We start from the raw sequence: 24,616 nt of genomic DNA, 5'->3' as shown, positions 1-24,616 counted from the left end.
TTTAACAATTAAAAACTCACAACTTTAGCTTTTGAGGACTTAAAAAATTTTCCACATAGGATTCCTCACCGTTCAGTTCCTGCCTGTTGGTTCCCGTAGACTCGAGCTGCGACCACAGGTGCCGGATCTCTTGCTGCGACTGCGCCCGCAGGTCTTCGTACGACGCCTGCAGGGTCTCCAGCTGGGAAGAGCAGCGGGAAGAGCAGCGGGAAGAGCAGCAGGAAGAGCAGTGTCCCGTGAGGATGGGGTGAGACAGACCCCGCCCACTCCCCCCACAGCCAATGTGTGGTTTTGTGCGGCTACTCGAGCCATCTGCAAACACCTCTGGGGGAAAGCTCGTCCCAACCCACAGCTCAGAGAAACAGAACAGCTCTGCTCCGCGTGGGAGACCACTCCACACGGCAAAGCACTCCCCAGATGACAGCAGCTTCTGGGTGTGTGAGTGCCGGACGGCGCTCCCTTGCGGGCACGCCATGGTCTGCAGCTGTGTCTGCCTGCAGCTGCCCAGCCTCGCAGAGTCACACATACACGCCGCTGGGGGATGCTAGGGACAGTCTCCACTGCATGCACACTCCACCTACACACTGGCTTTGGGACACTCAGTGCCCATCACTCACAAAATGGGGGCATTCTCATTTTCACTATTTTTGCACTAAAGCAGCAAGTTACCTCTTAACACTTTAAAAAAAAATTTTTTTAAAGACAGGGTCTTGCTCTATCACCCAGCTGGAGTGCAGTGGCGGCATCGTAGCTCACTGCAGCCTCGAACTCCAGGTCTCGAGCGATCCTCCCGCCTCAGCCTCCCAAAGTGCTGGGACTCAGAGGCGTGAGCCACTGCACCCGGCCACCTCTTACACTTCGATACTAAATGTTTCTCTATCACATCACCAGGAGCCCAAAGACCAACACGGCACAACCTGGCAACCTGCCCTGCTGTGAGGCTAACTCTCAGATGTCAGAGCTGCGGTGAACAACGTGGAGCACGCAGACTGCTCGGGACCGAGACCAAGGGCAGACCCTGGTCAGACTGACCTGGCACCTGCAGTGTCTGCTCACTCTGCCCCAGGCCCCCAGAGCAGAGCTGGCACTGACCAGCAGTCTCCCCAACAGGAGGACTGGTCACAACACCCACAGAAGGACAAAAACTACAGCCCATTGTTGACAGTGTCGCTCTCTGACTGTGGGGGGGGCTGCCTCCCCCTTTTCCTCTCCGTAACTCGTGTCTTCCGCAGATGACTGCTCAGGCCCTGGCCGCGCCCCCTGCACACACGTCGGCTCATTCTCACGAGCAGGGGAGACTTGGGCCCCTGAACCCCGACTTCTTCCCCCTTCTCAGGTTTGTAACTCCTGGCCTGACACACTGCTAATTCCAGCTTCTAGTTTATTTTCTTTTTAATTTCTTGAACTGATGCCTGGGACGTTCGCTTGCTTCTTAGGTTTGGTGGTAAAAGCACTTCGGGATCTGGCCATATCGCCTACATTTTCATCTGTGTGTATTTTGTTAGAAAAGTGTCTCGAATATGTAACAGCACAAATGTGTTTGATTAATTTTTCTTCGGAATTTCTTGTTTACTGAATTACGGTCAGAAAATGTGGCCTTACACTCCTGCTGTTTAGAATTTCTATAAATGTCTCAGAGACCCTTATAAAGAATATGCATTTTCTCAGTACAAGATTGAACATAATTATTAAATCAACCTCACACCCCATGTCCTTACACTTTTATTTGCCAGACACCGAGAGTCTCTTTAAATATGGTACTTAAGTCTTAGCAAGTAACAGAGTATGCAACAGCCCAATTCCAAAATCTTTTAAAACTTCCCAGATATATCAAGTAATTAAAAATAAATAAGCTCTTGCCTACCTCTAGCTGTTTTTCTCTTTCCTTTTCTTTGAATTTTAACTCCAAGTTTTCTAAGTAACGGCAATGTTCAGACTGTAGGTCTTCACGCAACTTTTTAATGACTGCTTCATGTTGAGCTTCCAGATTCTCAAGGGTAGCTAGAAAGCAGGACAAATGTCACTTAGTTCATGACAAGCCACGTTCCTCCACAATAGCAGCAACGATCCACACAGCACAACTAGTGCCGATGGTCCACGCGGCACGGCCACACCGGGCTCCGCTCTGGGCTCTCGCAGGAAGGGCACCGCCCATAGGGGAGGAAGGGACGCCCACAAGCGACGCACAGGCAGCGCCACCCGACCCACAGTGTCATATGGGACACGCAAGCCGGAAGCATCAACAGTGAGCAGCCATGATGCTGCCACCGCGGCGGTCACTCAGCAGCCGCACGAGCAAAGCCCCCTCTGCAACACGGGCAGGAAGGGCCGAGGGCCCTGAGAGGCCTCGACACAAGTGTGCTCAGCTGTCGGCAGGTAACACCAAAAGCAGGAAATGCGTGCCAGGTCACATGATGAGTCACATGACACCTCCTCTAGTCTCACACAGGAAAACTCACTCCTCACTTCAAACTTGCTCATTTTAATTAGATGCTCACATTCAGCCTGGTTTTTGGCTTGAAAAATCTTTTCCAACTCAGCTTTCTGTTCTGCCAATTCTTCCTGAAACTGGCTTCGTAAATCCTCCATTTCTAACTGATGCTTTGCAGATAACTCTTTGCGTAGCTTTTCTAAGCATAAATCTCTTTCAGATTCCCAGTCTTGCTTCAGGGCCTAATTTGAAAGAAAAAGGAAATTAGAGTCAATAGTTGATTATCTGTGGTACAGAGACTTAACTCGCACGGTCAAAAGCCAAGAGTGGGGCCTGGCGGGTGACTGGCTCCTGCAATCCCAGCACTCCAGGAGGCCGAGGAGGGAGGATCACTTGAGATCAGGAGTTGGAGGCTGCGGTGAGCTCTGATCGCACCACTGCACCCCAGCTGGGGCAACAAGCAAGACCCTATCTCAAAAAACAAAACAAAACAAGGGTGGGCAGTCATCACCCCCAAACTAAACTGTCCCCAGAAATGGGTTCTTGGTGGCCAGTCAGTCCCTCCATCAACTGCTGAAAGGACAGAAATGGAAGCGTCTGGAGCCCCAAAGAACAAGAACAAGGACCACCTGTCCAGGACAGAACCGGCCTCGGGATACAGCGTGGCATCCACACAGTTGCCCTCAAAGGCTCACGCACCCGTCTCCCTGTAAGACCCAGAGAGCAAGGCCAGTCTGCCGATGTCTGCCTGGTGCTGGGCTCTGTCCCCGCTGCCTGGGCCAGAGGGGCAGGAGGCTGGAGTGCCACCCAAGTCCCAGGCTGACAGCCACTTTCCAACCATGGCCAGCACACCTGACTCAGGCCAGCCTTGTGCTCAGCATGGGCTGGGGGCTCACTCCCTTCTGCCAAGGGCCTGGCACCAACTTGGTGGGGCTCCCATGGTCACGACACCTCCCACCCACCCAAAAGCTCTTCCGGGGAGGAGCTCCACGAGACGCCCAGCACCTGCACCCGAGCACTGCACTGAACTGCCACATCCACCTCCCTCCACCAGACAAGTCCAGGGGGACAGACGCTGCGTCCCAGAGCGCAGCTCAGGGCAGGGCCACCGGGCCATGCAGAGACCCAGCCTGGGTGGGACAGGCGAGCACTGTTGTATGACAGAAATCAACGTGAAACAACAAAACAAGTCTGACAAGTACAAATTATACAAAGAAAAGAATGCCATATGCTTTCAACTGGCACATTCCAACAAAGCTTTGATCAGATTCTGTTGGAATCAAGTGAGGGCAAGGACAGGGGGCTGTAGGGTGTGGTAAGAAAAGAAAGACAATATACACATGAATTACAGTTTTTTCTTTTAAAGAGAGAGTCTGGCTCTGTCACCTGGGCTAGCACGCAGTGGCGTTGAGACAGTTCACTGCAGCCTCCAACTCCTGGGTTCAAGATCCTCCCGCTTCAGCCTCCTGAGTAGCTGGGATTACAGGCGAGCACCAGCACACACTGACTAATTTTTTCTATTTTCAGTAGAGACGGGGTCTCAGCTATTGCCCAGGTTGGTCTCGAACTCCTGACCTCAAGCGATCCTCCCGCCTCAGCCTCCGAGAGTGCTGGGATTACAGGCACAAGCCACTGCACCTGGCATGAATTATTTTTCTAATCAATCATATTACCTCCATTACTTGGACATTTTTCTCCATCTCTGATTGTAACTTCTCCTTCAGCTCAGCTGCAAGAAATAAAAAAAGTACCTCAGACCACTCAGTCTCAACCTTTCCAGTGACTGTACCCACTGGCCACTCCATGGGCACCTGCCGACCTTCCCGGGACAACAGGGCCTGCCGTGATGTGTGTAGTTTAAATAGCAAAGTTGTATTTCTGCCAGAACTAAGCCCAGCCAAGAAAGCAGGTAACGGTCAGTCCCTGGGATTCCTCTCATCACTGAGCACCTTGAAAGTTGCTCTAACCTCTGGCCATGAGAACCTGGGGCCCTTAGCTTAGGCTCCCCTTCAAGTCCAATTCCAGGTGAGGCGCTGAGGGGCAGCTCTAGGGTCCAACAGCCTTCAACCCCAAGAGGGAAGAAGCCCAAGAAGACGGGCTCGAGCAGCAACTTGGGTGGTTAGACGCCTCCTCAGGAACCCCAGGTACTGGGCAGAGGAAGGGGCAGGTGTGACAAAGGGGCGTGGGCCTGAGAGGTGGGCACAGCACACCTGGAGATCCGGGCAAGCAGCAGCAGCAGGACCTCAGGACGGTGGGTATGGAGTAGGAGCAGGCAGCGCCCAGCTAGGAGGCGGCCTTACAACCGAGGATGAAGCCTCCGCGGGCAACGTGCTGACGCGTCCAGAGGGCCAGTCAGGACCCCTAGGCCAGCCACACGCAGGACCAGGGACCAGGGCGAGGCGAGGCCTTGGCGGACTAGCATGACGCTGCCCCAGGAGCAGCCGCAGAGAACCAGTATGGACACAGCAAGAGGCAAACCACGTTTTATATTTTAGAAAACGAAGGAGGAAAATAAAAATATATATTTGTGTTTGCTTCTAACTACAAGAAGAAACACGAGAGGGCGTCACAAGAAACTAAGAAAACTGGTCCCCCGCGGTGAAGGTGAGCGGCAGGGGGCCCCGTGTGGAAGCCTTTCCCACACACCCGCGGCTGGAGACCTGCGGCTGCCTCCCAGCGGGAAGCAGAGGCGGCTGCGTGGGGTGCGGGTTCCCCTTGGTGATGGACGCTGCAAACTGGACGGCTGTGAGCTCTGTGGCTCTACTACAAGCACCAAATTGTACACTTTATTTATTCATTTCTTTTTTCAGACAGAGTCTCGCTCTGTTGCCCAGGCTAGAATGCCGTGGCGTCAGCCCAGCTCACAGCAACCTCAAACTCCTGGGCTCAAGCAATCCTCCTGCCTCAGCCTCCCGAGTAGCTGGGACTACAGGCATGCGCCACCATGCCCGGCTAATTTTTTCTATATATTTTTAGTTGTTCAGCTAATTTCTTTCTATTTTTAGTAGAGACGGAGTCTCGCTCTTGCTCAGGCTGGTCTCGAACTCCTGAGCTCAAACGATCCTCCCGCCTCGGCCTCCCAGAGAATTGTACACTTTAAATAGGTGAATTATATCTCAATAAAGATGATGTTCACAAAAACAGTAACTACTTCCACAAAAAATGTACTCAAAACCATTAAAATTAAAACATAAAAGTAAATATTACACATATAAAGAGCTCAGTTTAGGCCAGATAATCACCAAATCTAAAAAGCACACAGGTCAACCAATGGATTGCCACACCCGCTTCCTGTCCACCTGTCTGTCCACACCTGAGCGGTTGCAATACCTGTTTCCTGGCTACGCCTGAGCGCCATCTCTTCCTTCTCCCGCGCATGCTGCTCCCTGAGGAGCTCCAGCGCGTGCTGCTGCCTGCTCTGCAGCAGGGCCAGCTCCTGGGCGTGCCGGCTGTTCAGCATCTCCCGCAGCTCCGTCAGCGCCGTCTCCTTCTCCTTCTGCAGGTTGGCCTGCATCAGCTCCAGCTGCACCGTGTGCATGTTGCTCAGGCTCAGGCGCAGCGCCTCCAGCTCAAGGCTGTGCACCGTCTGCAGCGGAGAGAAGCATCTCTGATGAGGCGCAGAGAGCGGCAGTGAGACGGGACAGGAGTAAGCAGAACACAGACGTGAAAACAGCAGGCGCCTCCCCGTGGGCGGAGGACGCCCACCATGTTGCCCACAGCTCCTTGCTCCCAGGGGCTCTACACTGCGCCCCAAGCCCTGCTGCCACCAGGGGTGCCTCCCACCTGCACACACCACCCCCCTGCCCTCACCGGACAAAGGCACTGTCTGTACTCAGAGTGGGGCTCTCAGCTGATGGGGGCGAGGCCAGTTCCGAGGTCGGTGCACATCATGCCGTGCCCCTGGGCACCCTCCACTGGCCCTTGTGAGAGCCCCACACAGAGAACATGGAAACAAGCCCAACGGAGGGGAGGAGAGGAGACAGCAGCCCGCAGCACCCACCCCGCCTGCCTGGAACCCTCCCCAGCCCTGGTAAGAATCACAGAAGAACCGCGGTGACCGTGTGGGGCTGACATGCCCGTGCCTGGGGCCCCCGTGCTGCCTCACCTGTGTCTGCTGCTGCCCGTCGGGTCTGCCCACGAGCTCAGCAATCTCAGGTTCACATTCCTGTTCACGTTCTTGGGGAAGGAAACCAAAGGACGTGGCCTAGAATTGACATGAGGAAACAGTCACTAAAATATAATTGTGACGTGCCAGAGAGAAGTGGAAACGTACGTCCGCACGCAAACATGTAGGCAAATGTTTACAGCAGCATCGTTCACAGCAGCCGCAGACGGAAACCACCCAAATGCCCACGGACAGAGGAGTGAACACAGTGCGGCATGTTTGCACAATGGTCTCTACCCAGCCGTACAAAGGAATGAAGAACCGGCACACGCTACAGCACCGAAGGGCCTTGAAGACGGAGGAAAGACACCAACGGCATGAAGACCCGTGCAGGAGGCTCTGTTTACAGGGAACAGCACAGGCAAACCAGACACGGAGTAGACCGGCGGCCGCAGCGCGCTGAGGGGAGAGAAGGGAGGTGACTGCTAACAGGCACCCAGTTTCCTCCCGGGGTGAGGGGAATGCCCAGCTCCGGCAGAGGTGGTGGTCACACAACACCGTGAACGTAAAAGCCACTGAAGTGCACGCTTTGAAATGGTGAATTTTATGTTATGTGAATTATATCTCATTAAAATAATATTACAGAAAAATATTCAACTTGTTTAAGTGGATTCATGTGAAGTTAAAAGGCCCAGACACAGAGGCTGTGGACGCCACGCCACGCAGCAGTGCCGGCACCGAGGGACGCTCAGCCCCGGGCGTCAGGAACAGGAGAAAGTGAGACCGAGGGGAGCGCGCGTGCGCCCAGCAAGGCACCAGTGGATTAGCACCGCGGGGGGCAGGTGCACCACGGAGCACTACTCAGCCATAAAAGGAAATGAACTAATGTCTTTTGTAGCAATCTAGATGGAACTGGAGACCATTAGCACAAGTGAAGCATCTCAAGGATGGAAAAACAAACACCACATGTACTCTAATAATCTGGAACTAATCGACGGGCACACGTGGGCACAGAGACAAGTAAAAGTCATTTAAAATCAAGAAGGTGGGCGGGGGAAGGCGGGGAGGAGTAAAAACCTACCTAATGGGTACAATGAACACTTTTCCGGGGACAGTCACACCAATAGCCCTGACTTAAGCATCATAAAAACTATCCATGTAACAAAAACATTTGTACCCCCTTCATATTTTGAAATTCAAAGAAAAAAGAGTAAACATACATAAAATGCCTGGAAACGGTGGGCACATTATCAGTAAACCAGCCTAGAGATGCAAACGTTAAGGATCACTGCAAAAGCTGGGAGGTGTCACTGAGGCATGGTGTCACTGAGGCCACGGGAAACGAGGGTACCCAAACATGCCAATGACAGAGTCAGGCGGTTCAACTCTTTTCTGAACAGCTATTTTGACAACCTGTGTCAAGAGCCACAGAAAATCTTTCCCTGTCTCTGTATTCCCACGTCCGGAAATGTTTCCAGCAGCAATAATTCAAAGGGAAAAGGAAAGTGACAGGCCTGTGTCTTAGCAGGAGCCCAGGCTGTGCCGCGCCCACCCCAACAGCTGCCTGGTCCTCCCCGTCGGCTCTGGCACCTCCAGGCCCAGAGGCTGTACTGCTGCGCCAGCCACAGTCCTCCCAGTGCCCCCCACAGACCCCTGGGGCCCCAAGACCACCCACTTGCTTACAAAGCATTCAGACTCAAAATGACCAAAACTGAGCTCCATTTTCTTGCCCAAACTAGGGGGCTGTGCTGGGGGTGGGGAGATGGGGCTTTGGTGTGGTCCGGACGGCCAGGAAGGCCCCAGAGGAACCAAGACGGAGGGGCGGTGTGGCGAGCGCCACCAGGGGCTGCACCAGGTGGCATTTATTCCCAGGCTGCTGCAGGCACCGAGTGAGGCGCATCTCCCTGAAACACTGGGGGCTCCCCGACCGCCTCTGCCTCTGTGAACAGCACCCCCAGACCCACAAAGTCCTGTTCCCGCCTCCCACGGCCACCCCCACGGCCATGTCAGGACTAGCCCCCCCAGCCCCAGCAAGGCCACTCCCTCCCGTGCCCCAGGGAGGCCGGCTGCACCCCACACACGGTCTGTGGCGGTGCTGGCGCAGGTGCCCTGCCGGAGCTCGCCGAGGCTCTCTGGGCCCAGTACCAACCCGGCACCCACGAGAGACGTCGAGGTCGTGAAAATGGGCACGCACTCTTTATCTACCACGACTGCAACAACTTGGAAACAATGAAACTGTTCACAACAGAGGAGTCTTATAAATTAATTAAATATCGTTATGGATCCTTTTTCACATCAAGGTTTTTCTTTTAATTGGAAAGGTAACATAGGAACATCCAGATTTAAATACAACAGGCATGCCCTTAAAACCTCTGGATTGATGGATAAAGCATAACAAAAATGACCTGAAAGGCTCCTGAGAGGGAACTTGCCACAGACCAAAGAGAAAGGACTGGAAAACTCAGCCTGTCTGGGGAGCGGGGAGAGGCGAAGGAGCAGAGATGCTCGGGCGCCGACACGCTCCTGCAGCAGGAGGCAGAGGCAGGAGCCCTGCAGGGCTGCGCCAGGACAGGGCACTCCTGGCGCTCCAGGGCAGGCGGGCCAGGGCAGGGGTGAAGGTGTGGCGGGGCTCTCTCTTCTGCGAGGTGGAAACTGAGGCCCACCATTTCTTTATAAACTCACACACTCCACGGCGCAGGAAACCCCAGGCAAAGAAACGGACTTAAAAACACACCTAGGGAAAGGGATATTTCTGGAATACCCATCAGATACAAATGCGACCCCATCTGGAAGGGCTCCCGGGAGCCAGAACACAGACAGGCTCACGAACCACACAGGCACCTCGCTAAGGAGGAGTCCACCACGTGCTGCTCCAAGAAGTCTGACAGACACATGGAAATCAGAAAACATTTCAAGGAACAAAAAACAATCTTGGGAAGTGGTACCCACAAACAGGCCCTCACACAGGTATGCAACCCCAAATCATCAGAGCTCCAAATAATCCCACACTACACATTTGATTTAAAGTGAATGGACTGATCTTTCTCTAAATACTAGGCCCAAGGAGCGCCCAATTCACTCATTATAAAGGAAGTACAGTTATGTTTAAAAGAAGTTTGAAAATATCTCTAAAAAAAACCAAGAAATTATACAGAATGACATGACCAATTTTAAGAGATCCAAATAGAATGTCTTGAAATAAAAACAGTAGGCTTGGCACCATGGCGCACACCTGTGATCCTTTTTAGATAACTTTTTCCTTAATAATTCGTATAATTAGGGGTTTTTTTTGCTTTTTTGGTAAATCCCCTCAAATTTGAATTTCAAGTTTTCCAATGAATTTTTTCCCCTATGGTTTTTTTGACAGATATATTCACAATAATTTTGGGCTTTTAATCCGCTGTGCAAACTGAGCTTACAATGACAACGAGTGTATCCGAAAAAAAGCTGGTGCCACCCACAGGGGCCTGCGTTTGAGATGGGACCTGAAGTCACCGAGCCCCTGCCCATCCCCAACCAGCAGCACCGCCTCAGCCCGCGTGGCGTCAGGGTGTGCTGGACCCAACTGCAATTGCTGAGTCTCTTTTCTGAGCAGTTATAACTATTTGAGAGCGCTGACTTTTCATAAATTTTATCCTTACAAGTCTTCCAAAGAACGATGAGAAATTTTACTGATTTTTTTAAAAAGCAGAATAAAGCCCAGGCACGGTGACTCACGCCTGTGATCCCAGCACTCTGGGAGGCTGAGGCGGGAGGATCACTTGGACTCAGGAGTTTGAGACCAGCCTGAGCAAGAGCAAGACCCCGTCTCTACTGAACACAGAAAAATGAGCTGGGCATCATGGCTCAGGCCTGTAGTCTCAGCTACTGAGGAGGCTGAGGCAGGAGGATCACCTGGGCTCAGGAGTTCAAGGCTGCAGTGAGCTATGAAGACGCCACGGCACTTCAGCCTGAGCAACAGAGCGATGCTCTGTCTCAAAAAAAAAAAAAAAAAACAATGAAACATATTTTATCTTGCGGTTACTTCATGGGTCCACAAAGCCCTTTTGTATATCTAAAATACAAATGGGGTCCTGGCAATCTTTTCTTCTTGTACCATGATGCTATTTCATCATGCTTAGAACTGTTTTATCGCTACTCACCAGTTATTCCCAGCTACACTAGCAACGACTAAAATAACGCCGGAGTAAAAGAGTGACAGAACTGACTGGAGAAACGAGGCAGCTGTGAGAGGAGCCACCAGCCTTCAGCTTCCCACCGACTGCAGAGGCCACCTGTGTGGCCTGTTGCAACGGGCCGGTTCACTAAGGACTCTGCGACTTGCTCCCAAGACGGCAAAGAGAAGGACCGCAGTGCGGGCTCTTCACGGCCATGAGGTGAGCCACATGGCGACCACAGACAGGGCAGCACCAGGGCCAATGAGGACGGCAAAACTGACAGTAAAACTGACTCAAGTCTGTACAGGACAACAGCTCCCTAGATCAATTTTCTCAAATTCAGAAGTCAGCACATGAAAATCAATGTCTACGGACGCAGGGGAGACATGGCGGCCCCAACCAGCCGCCACTCGCAGCAATGACCCCAGCTCACCCCAACCACCTCATTCTGCCAATGGGGCGTGTACCAACAGTCTCTCGTGGTGTGGTGTTTCTACTCCGAAGTTTACTTGATACAAACAGGCTGTATCAAATTTTTAATAAAATTGCTTTAAATTATTGCTTTATTCTTACTTCTGTAAATTATTTATAAAACAACTTACAACAACAAAAAAGGAGGGCCCAGTGATGCAGACGGCAAAGGTGACGACTATTGCTGGCATTCGAGACCCGCACATCGGGCAGGTCTGGAATCACCTTCCTGCACCTTCCACAGCACTTTCCAAATCGTCTTCTGCCGAAGCTTCTGTAAAGGTGATTTTCTTCTGAAATTCTTGACCTCTGAACAATTTCTGGATGGTGTTTTTATAAGAAGTGCCTTCTCCTTATTCTGTTCCCAATACATAACTGAAAGGCCATTACTACTTTCTGCCATTTCTGAGTTAACTTCCAGAACTGAGATAACTATTGTGTTGGTTAAAGTAAAATGTTTTTCGTCATGCACTTCACTTAACAAACTGTGAGGAATGGCCCCTTGCGGTGGCTCACGCCTGCAGTCCCAGCACTCTGGGAGGCCGAGGCAGGAGGATTGCTTAAGCCCAGGAGTTTGAGGCTACAGTGAGCTATGATCGTGCCACTGCATTCCAGCCTAGGTGACAGAGCAAGACCCTATCTCCAAAAGAAAAAGAAAAAAGAAAAAAAACCCCAAACTGTGAGATAAGGTAGCTGCACCCTGAACATCTACCACAAAGACTTTCTGCAATTCTATCTTCACTTACAATCAAGAAAAACTCAGATTTTAAAGTAGGTTAAAAATATGCCTTATATATTCTTAGAATTTTTTAATATATTCTTGTGTTTTCTGTTCCAAGGAACAATTTACTTTTTTAACCCTAAAACTTTATAATCTTTAACTGAAAGAGCATAACAAAATGATATCATATGACCTCTTGTAAATTAATTTTTGCTAGAGAATTGTCATGCTATATTGTATATTCAAGCTACTATCTCTAATTTTTTTAAACTTTGGGTGTTAAAAATAAAATATTAAACACAAAAAAGAGCTTATATACTAAATTAAACTGAACAATTCCTATTTGACCAAGCGTAACGAATTTACTCCTGCTCCCACAGGAGGCCAGACCTGCCCTGGGCTGTGGCCCCGGCGTGTGGCAATGGGCACCACGCAGAAGACACGCCCGAGAAACCAGCCGTGCCCTTCCAGCTGCAGGGATCACCTCTCCTGGCATACGCTTTGCACTTGTTCCCCTCTTTCCAAAGACAGTCAAAACTCTACATGTGTATATAAGCACTCAATTAGTTTTGTTTTGTTTTGTTTTTTTTTGAGACCTAGTCTCACTCTGTCACCCGGGCTAGAGAGCTGTGGTGTCACCCTAGCTCACAGCCACCTCAGACTCCTGGGCTCAAGTGATCCTCCTGCCTCAGCCTCCCAAGTAGTTGGAACTACAGGTGTGCACCACCACGCCTGGCTAATTTTTCTATTTTCACTAGAGATGGGGTCTTGCTCTTGCTCAGGCTGGTCTTGAACTCCTGAGCTCAAGCAATCCTCCTGCCTTGGCCTCCCAGAGTGCTAGGAGTACAGGCCTGAGCCACTGGGCCCGGTCTCAGATTATTAAGGAATAAGACTTAGGCTAGAAAGCATCAGTATTTACCTAACAGTTAACGAGGATTAAAACAACAAGTGTATCAAGTAAAGTACACTTTGACATCAAAGTGAGCAATTTATTACACATTGGAAAGCATATTTCTCTCCCTGCGCCCCCCCCCCCGCCCTCATACACACATACTTGTGTCATCTTATGCTGTTCCATAAACTCATTAGACTCCCATAAAACCTAGCCGAACTTCTTGAAATTTCTAGATGGATAAGATAAAACAAATACACTTTTAATTATGTTCAAAGCACTACCACGACATACGACACGGGCTCTTCAGGGACTCCTCACCCCCCCACGCAGCAGGACCTCCCACCTGCGAAGGCTGACTGGGCGTCCAGGCCCCGCCAGGCCCGTCCCCACGCACCGATCCTCCTACACTGTCTGCCGCACTCCCATCTGGGTCTGGGTTTGTAACACTGAACACCTTTGTGGAACTTTACTTTTCAGTAAAGCATTATTCTAAACATAAAATTATTCCCATTTTAGCACCTACAATTGGATTAATGGCATATTTAAGAATTATCACTAATCATCTTAGAACATGTGAAAAAACTACTTTTTACACTGAACTGATAACGTACAATTGTATAATCAGAGAGAAAGTTAAAATACCTGCTTTTTATAACACCAATTTTTAATGTTATTTTATTAATTTTTTTCTGAGACAGGGTCTCACTATGTTCCCCAGACTGGCCTTGAACTCCTGGGCTCAAGTGATCCTACCACCTCAGCCTCCCGAGGAGCTGGGACTAGAGGCACAGGCCAATATGCCAGCCAATGGTTTTTATATATATAATTATATTATAAAATGGCCTCGTCAAGAAATTTGATTCTTCACTCAGTATAGAGCAGAAAGAAGATATTATGGCTCCATTCCCTACATAGTACTTATTTTACCTGTGCACGTGTAAATTAAAAATAAACATGTAAATTAAAAATAACTAGTGTACCCAAAATAAAAAATATTTGAAATATTGTGAAAGCTGCTAAAGTTATGTCTAGCAGAAAATCAACAGGCTTGACTACATATATTTTAAAAGCCTGGCAATCAATGATCTAATTATCTATCTCCCAAAGTTAGAAAAACAATCGCAAATTAAAAACACAAAATTGAATGTAAGAAATCATATACAGTAAGAGCAGAAATTACAGAAAAATAAACAAATAGAATATATAGAAAAAAATAGAGGCAATAGTTAACACTTCAATAAGAATTAATGAAGATGACTAAATTAGCCAGGTGTGGTGGCATGCGCCTATAGTCTTAGGTACTCAGCTACATACACGGGAGGCTGAGACAGGAGGATCACTTGAGCCCAGGAGTTCCATGCTGCAGTGAGCTGTGACTGTGCCACTGCACTCCAGTCTGGACAACAGAGCAAGACCCTGTCTCAAAAAATTAACTTACGGCCAAGAATAATTTTAGAAAGGCATACATACTCATCATTTAAAAATGAGAAGTCACCAAAACTACTACCACACACACTAAGAAAAAGATATTCCTATGGATAACTTAATGCCCCAAATTGGAAGATTAGATGAAAGGACAAATTCTAAGAAAGAGACAACTGAATAGTCTGATAAGTAATAAACAAATTGATTTTATAATTAAAAGTCTTCCCACAAAGAAAACTTCAGTCCCAAATAGCTTCACCATCTCAGACAAATTCATCCACAGAACAAAGGACTTGTCCCAGCTCATTTATGAAGCCAACATCACCTCCATGCAAAAATCTGACAAGAAATTACATGAAAGGAAAATTATAGCTCACTCTCTTGTAAATAAATGTGCTGTTTATTAACTGAGATGATCATATGATTTTTCTTTTAGTCTGTTAATGAATCACAGTCATTTCTTAAAACGTTAAACAAATCTTGCACTCCACTAAAATACATTTCACACCCACCAAAACTGTTAAAATAGGAAAAGAGAAAAAAAACTGTCAATACCAATCATAAATGATGCGAAACAACTGATACTCTCATATGCCAGTACTGAAAATATAAACCAAACAACTGTTTTAAAACACAGTCCAAGGCCGGGCATGGCGGCTCATGCCTGTAATCCCAGCACTTTGGAAGGCTGAGATAGGAGGATCACTTGAGGACAGGAGTTTGAGACCAGGCTGGGAAATATAGTGAGACTCTGTGTCAATCAATCAATCAATCAATCAATAAAATAATACAGTCCAACCTATACATATTGAACATATGCATATTATGGCCCAGCAACCAAATGTCTAATTGTACCCCCAGCAGAAATGTATGCCAATCACATGGTGGAAAGGGTAAAAATTTGAAAAAATAAAATAAAATAATAAAAAAGAAGTGTATGCCAAGAGACTCGTATAAGAATGCTCATAGCAAATGCCAATTAACAGTGGAATAGACAAACTGAGGTACATCACACAGTGAAACACTACATAACAATGAAGATGAATACACTATAGCTCTCAATGTGGATCGCTCTCACCAACAAGCCATGGGATAAAAAGGTCCAGCCTCAACAAACGCATCCTAGATTATTCCATTTATAAAAAGTTCAAAATCTAGCAAAGCTAAACTATGGTTCTAAAAGTACGGTATGGGACTCCACACACAAAAAGTAACAGGTGATAGATCATGGTTACTTAAAGTAACTTGCAATAGATCAAAACCAGAACCATAAAACTTTAAAACATGCTATGGCAGAATATTTCCATGACCTCAGAGTTGGGAGAGATTTTTTAGACAGGATACAAAAAGCACTAACCATAAGAAAAACTGACAAACTCACCTTCCTCAAAATTCAGAATTACTGATTATCACAAAACACCATTAAGAAAACAGATAGGTTAGCAAGACTGAGGGAAAACATCCATAGTATATGCATCTAACAAATGACAGGTATGAACATAAAGAACTTCTTACAAATCAATAATGAAAAGGAAAAAAGCCTAAATGCTTGCCAAAACAAAGCCAAAACAGTAAAATCCAGATGCTCAAGAATGTAATGCACAATGGTTGGCATCCAACCAAAAATTATTAAACATGCCAAGATGGAAAATGTGACTCATAACCAAGAAAAAAATCAATCAATGGAAACAGACCCAAAAGTGATGGAGATGACAGAATCAGCAGACAGGGACATTAAAATAGTTATTACAAAGATACACAAACATTGAAAGGAAAACATAAATATAATGAGGAGTGAAATGGAAGATATTTTCAAACAAAAAAGTGGCAACAAAAATAAAATTCACTGCATTAACAAATTAGACACTGCAGAAGGAAAGATCAGTGAACTTGAAGGCATGGCACTACAAGCTTAGATCTAAAATGAAGCACACGGAGACTGGAAGTAAAAAAAAAAAAAAAAAAAAAAACAGTGTAAGTGATCCATGGGATAACAGTAAACAGTCTCAGGTAATGTGTATGTGAAGCTACAGAAGAGTGAGGATGAGAAGGAACAGGAAAAAAAAAAAAATTGAAGAAACAATGGCCAAATATTTCCAAATTTGATGGAAACTGTAACCTTTAATTCCATGAAGGCCAACAAATTCTAAGCAATATAAACACAAAGGAAACCACATCTAGGCATATCATGCTAAAAGTGCTAGAAAGCAGAGATAAAAACAAAAATCTTAACTGTGACCTAAAAACAGAAAACAAAGAAGAGTCTATCTGCTTGAGAGGAGCAAAGAGTGACAGCAGACTTCTTGTCAGGAACCGCGAAGCCAGAAGACAATGGGACAGCCTGATGAGCGTGCTGAAAGAACAAACTGTCGCCTAGAATTCTCCAGCCAGGAAAAACAGCCTTCAGCCATGAAGGCAGGATCAAGCCGTTTTCAGACAGACAGAGGCTGAGCAAATTCACCAGCAACCCTGTACTGCCAAGAAAACGTTAAAGAAATCCAGGCGGAAGGAAAAATGATGGCTGACATAAACTGAGGTCTACACAAAGAAATAAAAGCCCTGGAAATGGTAAATATGTCAATAAACATAAAAGACATCTTTTTCTTATTTTTAAAGTTCTTTAAAAGATAACAGACTTTTAAGAAGGAGTGAAAAATATCTCTACATATTGCTGCTAATTTTTTCTATTTTAAGGTGTGAGCCACTGAGCTTAGTCTTTCCTTTTTATGTTTTAGGGATTGGTTGTTTTCCCCATTTTGATTTAATTTTATTTTATAAATACATAAGACATTAATATGGTTCCCAAATCAAATCTATAAGGTGAAGTGCAGTGGCTCACGCCTGTAATCCCAGCACTTTGGGAAACTGAGGCAGAAGGATCACTTGAGGCCAGCAGTTCAAGACCAGCCTGAGCAAAGCGAGACCTCGTCTCTACAAAAAATAGAAAAATTATCCTAGAGTGGTGTTACGCACCTGTAGGCTCAACTACTCGGGAGGCTGAGGCAGGAGGATCATTTGAGCACAGGAGTTTGAGGTTGCAGTGAGCTGTGATGACGCCACTGCACTCTACCCAAGCAACAGAGCGAGACTCTGTCTTAAAAAGAAAAAAAAGAAAGAAGAGAAATAAAAATTTCAAACTTAAGAACTCTGTAATCCTAAATAATTACTGATATGAAAAATATCAGTATTAACTTACAAAGTGTTAAAAACAAAATCCTAAATATTCACTGAAAGGACCTAGAAACAATGACTCATCCAGCACTGATGAAATCCCTAACGTCCACATCATGTTCCTAACTATTCCCACTAAAAGGAGCCAGGACTCGTGGATGTGATGGAGAAACCTTTCAAACAGCACCAGAGACGCAAACAACAAAACCCAAAACACAGTTACTTCGTCAGGATAAACAAGTAATTTCTTCAACAAACTGCACAGGGAACAAGGGGAAGGGGCTTCAGGTCAAAGGAATCTGAGATGTCAATCAAAACACCCTGTGTGGAAGGTCAGGCTCCGGGAGAGCTTCAGAGCAGATGTCCAAGATCCGACAGAGGTAACATCTGATGACTGTATCTTTAGCTTATTAAAATAACACGAATTACGTGGGAAAAAGCTGACTGGTACCTGACCCTTGCCCACCATTTTAGGAGCCAACAGACAGGAAGAGGGGGTTCCTCTCCCCTGACCCCAAGTTGAGACTGTGCAAGGTGAGATGAACAGAGGTTGGGCTCTCCTGAGAAGGACAGCACATGGCCCTCCAGCACCTGGCAAGAGCATCGATTCCAAGTGGAACCCTCGCTGTGTGAGCACCCTTCTAGGGAAAGCACCCATGCATTTCATCAGCTTTTGGATTTAAAAATGCTGCTTTAGGCCAGGTGCGGGTGGCTCACGCCTGTACTCCTAGCACTCTGGGAGGCCGGGGCAGCTGGATCGTTTGAGGTCAGGAGTTCGAGACCAGCCTGAGCAAGAGCGAGACCTCATCTCTACTAAAAATAGAAAGAAATTATCTGGCCAACTAAAAACATATATAGAAAAAATTGGTCGGGCATGGTGGTACATGCCTGTAGTCCCAGCTACTCGGAAGGCTGAGGCAGAAGGATCGCTTGAGCCCAGGATTTGAGGTTGCTGTGAGCTAGGCTGACGCCACGGCACTCACTCTAGCCCGGGCAACAGAGCGAGACTCTGTCTCAAAAAAAAAAAAAAAAAAGTATATGCAACCAGAACTAAGTACATCAAAAGTAACATTCTGAAGGTGAAAACAAGTATTCTCATTAAACACCAAACCTCCAACCTAAGAAAACAGAGGTAGAGGTGAGGAGGAAAGAGGTTTTACACAATGAGACGGACGCTTCAGAACTTTCTGAAAGTCGACAATTATGCTCAAGCCCAGGATGTGCTCAGCCAAGTGCAATCAGGACACCTGCAACCACGCTGACACTCGGGCTTGGTCAGCAGGAGCCCCGGCCACATCCCAGTCTGCCCTCCCCACTGGCGTCCACCAGGCAGCTAGACCACCACAGTGCCCCGTTCAAGCATCACTAACTCCAACCCCTATTGAGAAAATCAACGCAAATAATGCATTTTGTCTTGTATAGATCACATGCAATTGAGTAAGCAAAAAGATGAACGAATCATAGACACAAGTCACACAGAGCTCAGAGAAGCCAGGCTGCTGGGCCGTGCACACAAACACGTGCAGCCCTCAGGTCACCTGGCACCTGAGCTGCCGGCTGCAAAGCCTGCTTGGTAGCACACAGCTGTGGGGCTCTGGGACAGGCCCGGAACTCCTCTCCTCATAGAGAGACCAATCCCGACCACACCGCAGGGCCACAAAGATTAAACAAGAAACATAGAATACAGACCGCCATGTCTGGCACAAATAAAAAATGTACATATGAGTCATTATTATTCTAAATTAAAATATAACTGTGTCCATTCCTTTTTTTGCCAAAAGAAAAAAAAAAGATCTAACACCTAATCATGTACATCACTTCCAGGCATCCTACCAAGCAACAGACACATGAATAGAACTACAACATGAAACTTAGCACAAAACAAGGAATGCATCTTCAGACTCTCCTTGTAAAGACAGGTGTCATTCTGAAACGCCACTGTCACACTGCATAACCTGATCGCTTACTGCCTAGACTCATGCATCCTCTGGCCTTGCGGTCCCCACCCCAGCCTGGTAGGGACCAAGCTGCAGAGCTCTGCCACGCCCCCCCCCATCCCCACCCGTGTGTGGAAAAACTGTGTTCCTAGAAAGGTAGGAATGAGGGCAGAGCAGGGGTGAGCGGCAGGCGAGGGAGGGAAGCTTCATCTGTATTTACAGCCGCTCCCCACCCCTCGCATCACCCCCTGAGCTCCACCTGCCCCCAGCCCTGTCCCTGGAAAAACTGTCTTCCATGAAACCTGTCCCTGGTGCCAAAAGGCTGAGGACTGCTGCTCTAGCCCACCTCCCAGCACAGGCACATGGTCATGAAATGCAACTTTATTTCATTATCAGGCTGAGCTCAGCACAAGGTCAAAGGTAAACCAGAAAGGCTCCTCCACACCAAAACCCAGAAGGAAAAAGTTCTGATCACTGCTCCTCTTCAGCCCCTCAACCAGTTCAGATAACGTAGAATTACCTGAACTTCCCTACTTTCAGAAAACTAGATCACAGATCACGGCAATCATTCTCTTCACTAAAAATGGAAAGACAGCAACAGGCAGAGGACTCTGGGGGCTGGACCCTCCACCAGGCGACCCAGCACAGCCCCCACCAGCAGGTCTGCCCAGGGAAAACCACGTCGACTCCCGTCCCATCCTGCCCTCCTGGGCCTGAGCCCCTCAGCACAGCCACCAAGCACCAGCGGCCCAAGGAAGCCCACCTAGTGTCACTGCTGGACCTGGTCTCGTTTCTCCACGCCAAGATCTTTCTCTTCTGATCGCACACGCTTCAGCAGATACCCTACCTCACCCAGTCTTTAAAACAGACAAGGCAATCACGGCCCAGGCAGAGGAGGGAAAGGCACCCACTCAGACACACTGACCCACAGTGCAGAGGCTAAGCCCAGCCTTTGTGCTTTCTATTAAAATATGACAGTTCCTTTGAACTAGACATGACCTCACAAGTTAATGACAAACTTTCTGGCGGGGAATAGAGCTGGGACACAGCTCCTCCACCTCCAAATCAAGCCTGACAATAGCTTCTTGCCTGCCCAGAAGTTTTTGTCCAGGTCAGTTGTTCTAGCCGGACCCTTATTCATTTCAAGCTGACTCTGATCCACAGGCAAATATGTTCTGTCCTTTAAAGACAAAGGTAATTATTTCATCTACACTCTCAGAACTTGGAGGTCCATCTGCTCCTCTCCTGCCACCGCTCAAATCAAACATCAATAGCTTTTCTCCCTTTTTTTTTTTTTTTTTTTTTTTTTTGAGACAGGGTCTCACTCTGTTGCCTGGGCTAGAGCGCCGTGGCGTCAAGCTGACAGCAGCCTCAAACTCCTGGGCTTAAGCAATCCTTCTGCCTCAGCCTCCCGAGTAGCTGGGACTACAGGCATTCGCCACCATGCCCAGTTAATTTTTTTCTATATATATAATTTTAGCTGTCCAGATCATTTCTTTCTTTTTTTTTTTTTGAGACAGAGTCTTGCTCTGTTGCCCGGGCTAGAGTGAGTGCCGTGGCGTCAGCCTAGCTCACAGCAACCTCAAACTCCTGGGCTCGGGTGATCCTACTGCCTCAGCCTCCCGAGTAGCTGGGACTACAGACATGCGCCACCATGCCCGGCTAATTTTTTGTATATATGTTTTTAGTTGGCCAGATAATTTCTTTCTATTTTTAGTAGAGACGGGGTCTCACTCTTGCTCAGGCTGGTCTCGAACTCCTGACCTCGAGCAATCCACCCGCCTCGGCCTCCCAGAGTGCTAGGATAACAGGCGTGAGCCACCGCACCCAGCCTAGATCATTTCTTTCTATTTTTAGTAGAGACGGGGTCTTGCTCTTGCTCAGGCTGGTCTGAAATTCCTGACCTTGAGCGATCCACCCGTCTCGGCCTCCCAGAGTGCTGGGATCACAGGCGTGAGCCGCCACGCCCAGCCTAATTTTCATTTCTTTAAGGCAAATCATGTTGAACATCTTTTCATATACTTATCTGCCATCTGTATATATTCTTTGGCAAGATGTCTATTTTTTTAAATTGGGTTACTTATTTCCCTGTTGTTGAGTTTTAGTATTTCTCTGTATGTTTTGGAAACAAGTCCTTTATCAGATGTGTGTTTTGTAAATATTTCTCCCAGGCTATGGTTTGTCTTTCCATTCTGTTAACATTGTCTTTTGGGACAATTCTTTTATTTTACTAAGTCCACCTTAGCAATTTTTTCTTTCGCTAATCATGCTTTTGGTGTTGTATCTAAAAACTTATCACCAAGCCCAAGGTCATGTAGATTCTGTCCTATATTTTCTTCTAAAAGTTTGGCTTTGCAATTTACATTTAGGTCTATGGTCCATTTTGGGTCTACTCTGTATAAGATCTCTATATTCTATTAACAGCTTTTTAACTTTTGACTTAAAAAATAACTAAAAATTTTTATTTATTCATTCTTAATGTACAGATATATTAGACATAAACAGATAAAGAATGTATCTATAGTATCTATAGTATTAAAATTTTATGGTGGTAGGAAAACAATTAAGAAAAAAAAGTCTGAAAAGGTTCTTTGAGTAGGAGATAATGAAATAAATGTTGGAAAACACTGGGTTAGGAAAACAGTTCTCAAGATATATCACCAAAAGTACAAAACATAAAACAAAAAATTGATAAGTCAGAGCACATTAAAATTAAAATCTTTTGCTCTTCAAAAGGCACTGTTAAGAGAATAAAGACAGGCCAGGCGCGGTAGCTCACACCTGTAATCCTAGCACTCTGGGAGGCCGAGGCAGGAAGATCGCCTGAGCTCAAGAGTTTGAGACCAACCTCAGCAAGAGTGAGAGCCCATCTCTACTAAAAATATAAAAGAGATTAGCTGGGCATGGTGGTGCATGCCTATAGTCCCAGCTACTTAGGAGGCTGAGGCAGGAGGATTGCTTGAGCCCAGGAGTTGAGGTTGCTGTGAACTAGGCTGACACAATGGCACTCTACTCAGGGCAAAGGAGTGAGACTCTGTCTAAAAAAAAAGAGAGAGAGAATAAAGACAAACCATCAACTAGAAGAAAATATAAGCAAAGCTATATCCGATTTAAAAACTTGTATCCAGAATATATAAAGAACTCTCAAAATCCAACAATAAGGAAACCAATAATAAGAAAACAATCTATTCTTTTTTTAAAGGGAAAATAACTGAACAGACATTTTACCAAAGAAGATACAGGGATAGCAAATAAGCATGTGTAAAGACAATCAACATCATTAATCACTAGGGAAATGTAAATTAAAATCATAAGGAAATTCCATTAGGATGGCTCTTAGAATGGCTAGACCTGCAAAGACTGATCACATCACGTGTTGGCATGGATATCGAGGAACTGGAACTCTCAAACACTGCTGGTGGAACGCAAAACGGCACAACTACTTTGGAAAACTATTTTCTGAAGTTTTTTTAAAAGTTAAACACACACCTACCATAGGATCCAATCATACCAGTCCTAAGGATCGAGCCAAGAGAAATGAAACTATGAATCAGATTATCAAAATTTAAAAGTGTGACAAGACACAAGACTGTAGGGAAACAGGCAATCTCATACTTTGCTGATGAAAATCCAAATTGGTACAGTTCTTATATAACGGAATTCAACAATATCGAAGCTAAGTATATTCTTACCTTTTGACTACTTCTAGGAATTTACCCTGAAAATACACCTCCAATAAAGCAAAAATACATACGCAAGTTTATTCCCCTCAGAACTGTCTGTAAAGCAAACTATTAGAAACAATCTAAGTGCCCATTCATAGGAGAGTGGTTGAATAAACTATGTATATCTCACCAAGGGAATACTATGTGACTATAAAAATATGAGAGAGGAAGATGTCTATGAACTGATACGAAGTGATTTCAAGGTACATCGTTACAGGAGAAAAGCCAAGTGCATAGGATTATCTATAGTATGCTACCTTTCACATACAAAGGACATATGTAACACATACATGAATTTATTTACTCCCTTGTGCAAAAAGAAATACAGGAAGGATAAACCACAACTAAAGAGACCATCACAGGAGGTGGGGTGAGTATGAGTGGGGTGGAAAGAAAGGGGGACAGGAACAAGGACGAAGAAGAAAGGACATTCTCTGAGCACAATTCTGACTTTTAGACATGGTAATGTTTCATTTACTCAAAAAGTAATTAAATAAAATTAATTACAACCTGGACCTAAGAGGAACCAAAATAGACTACAAACTGTAAAACAAGTGAAGCTGTGTTGCAGATGAACAGAACCACCACACTGAAGAGGTGAGGCAGAGAAGAGTGCCACTGTGATGCACAGTACTTTGACCACACGCTTTATGCTAAAGACAAAAAGAACCGTACACAAATATTTTACTCTTAGTAAATCGGTCTTTCACAGGGTGTGGGTTACCAATTCTGAAACTGATTTGTATTTAGGGCTGAGCAAATATGTAAATATATTGTAGATGAAGATGGCCAGGTTTCTCACTATCAGAAAAAGGAGTTCAAAATAAAGAAAAGGGAAAAGCTAGAATGAATTCTGTGATATTGGCTTAGAATTGAAGGCATTAGTCTGAACTCATGGTTTTTACTATACATGGAAACAAAAAATAGATACAGATGTGTGTGTATATTTCCTGGCTCTGTTGACACAGACCAGGAGCAATGACACCCCAACAATGAGCACACCTAGCACCCAGCTCTTGGTTTCTAAAGACCATTCTCCACTAAAAGGAACCAGGACCCCTCGAAGAAATGGTTGATTCCAGGGCTGCCGCAGGGAAAGGATAAAATAAGCCTGGAAAATTTTGGTGCCAGAAAGGCTGCAGTCAGAAAATGACGAGGGCGAGCTGAAAGGGCACACAAGGCAATTTGAAGTTGCTCCCAACGCCCAAACCCATGTATTTCAGCAACAAAATAAAACATTGATGTGATGGATTAAAACCCACAGAATAAACATTCATACTGAGTCCAGCTTAAGTCCCTACCAGCATACATAATTGAATAACTAAATAAATTAGGGAGAAGCAGCAGTCTTCCTTACAGGAGAATGCCAATTAATGTGTGTAGCTTGAATGATGGAAACATAAAGTCATCACTTGGCCAACAGCGCACCAAAGTGGTATTTGTTCAGGCAAGAATCACAGATGAGGGCCGGGCGCGGTGGCTCACGCCTGTAATCCTAGCACTCTGGGAGGCTGAGGCAGGAGGATCGCTTGAGGTCAGGAGTTCAAGACCAGCCTGAGCAAGAGCGAGACCCCGTCT

The 24,616-nt window shown here is 46.5% G+C and overlaps 1 protein-coding gene across 5 annotated transcripts in view; it reads right to left on the bottom strand.

Moving 5' to 3' along the window:
- The window catches only part of PCNT (pericentrin), a 114,109-nt gene that overhangs the window by 84,291 nt on the left and 5,202 nt on the right, over nt 1-24,616 (bottom strand). For all 5 annotated transcript variants that reach the window (XM_045540868.1, XM_045540871.1, XM_045540872.1 and 2 more), the window contains exons 3-8: nt 6,537-6,635; nt 5,762-6,017; nt 4,105-4,160; nt 2,499-2,673; nt 1,865-2,001; nt 70-181 (exon numbers count right to left, since the gene is read on the bottom strand). In XM_045540868.1, the coding sequence (XP_045396824.1) occupies nt 70-181; nt 1,865-2,001; nt 2,499-2,673; nt 4,105-4,160; nt 5,762-6,017; nt 6,537-6,635 (835 nt within the window). The remainder of the gene's footprint in view (nt 1-69; nt 182-1,864; nt 2,002-2,498; nt 2,674-4,104; nt 4,161-5,761; nt 6,018-6,536; nt 6,636-24,616) is intronic.

Source organism: Lemur catta, chromosome 1 (assembly GCF_020740605.2).
Source record: "Lemur catta isolate mLemCat1 chromosome 1, mLemCat1.pri, whole genome shotgun sequence".
In the NCBI taxonomy this organism is placed as follows: Eukaryota; Metazoa; Chordata; class Mammalia; order Primates; family Lemuridae; genus Lemur; species Lemur catta.
The sequence above is the reverse complement of the archived record's forward strand: the minus strand, read 5'-3'. Positions and strand labels throughout refer to the sequence as shown.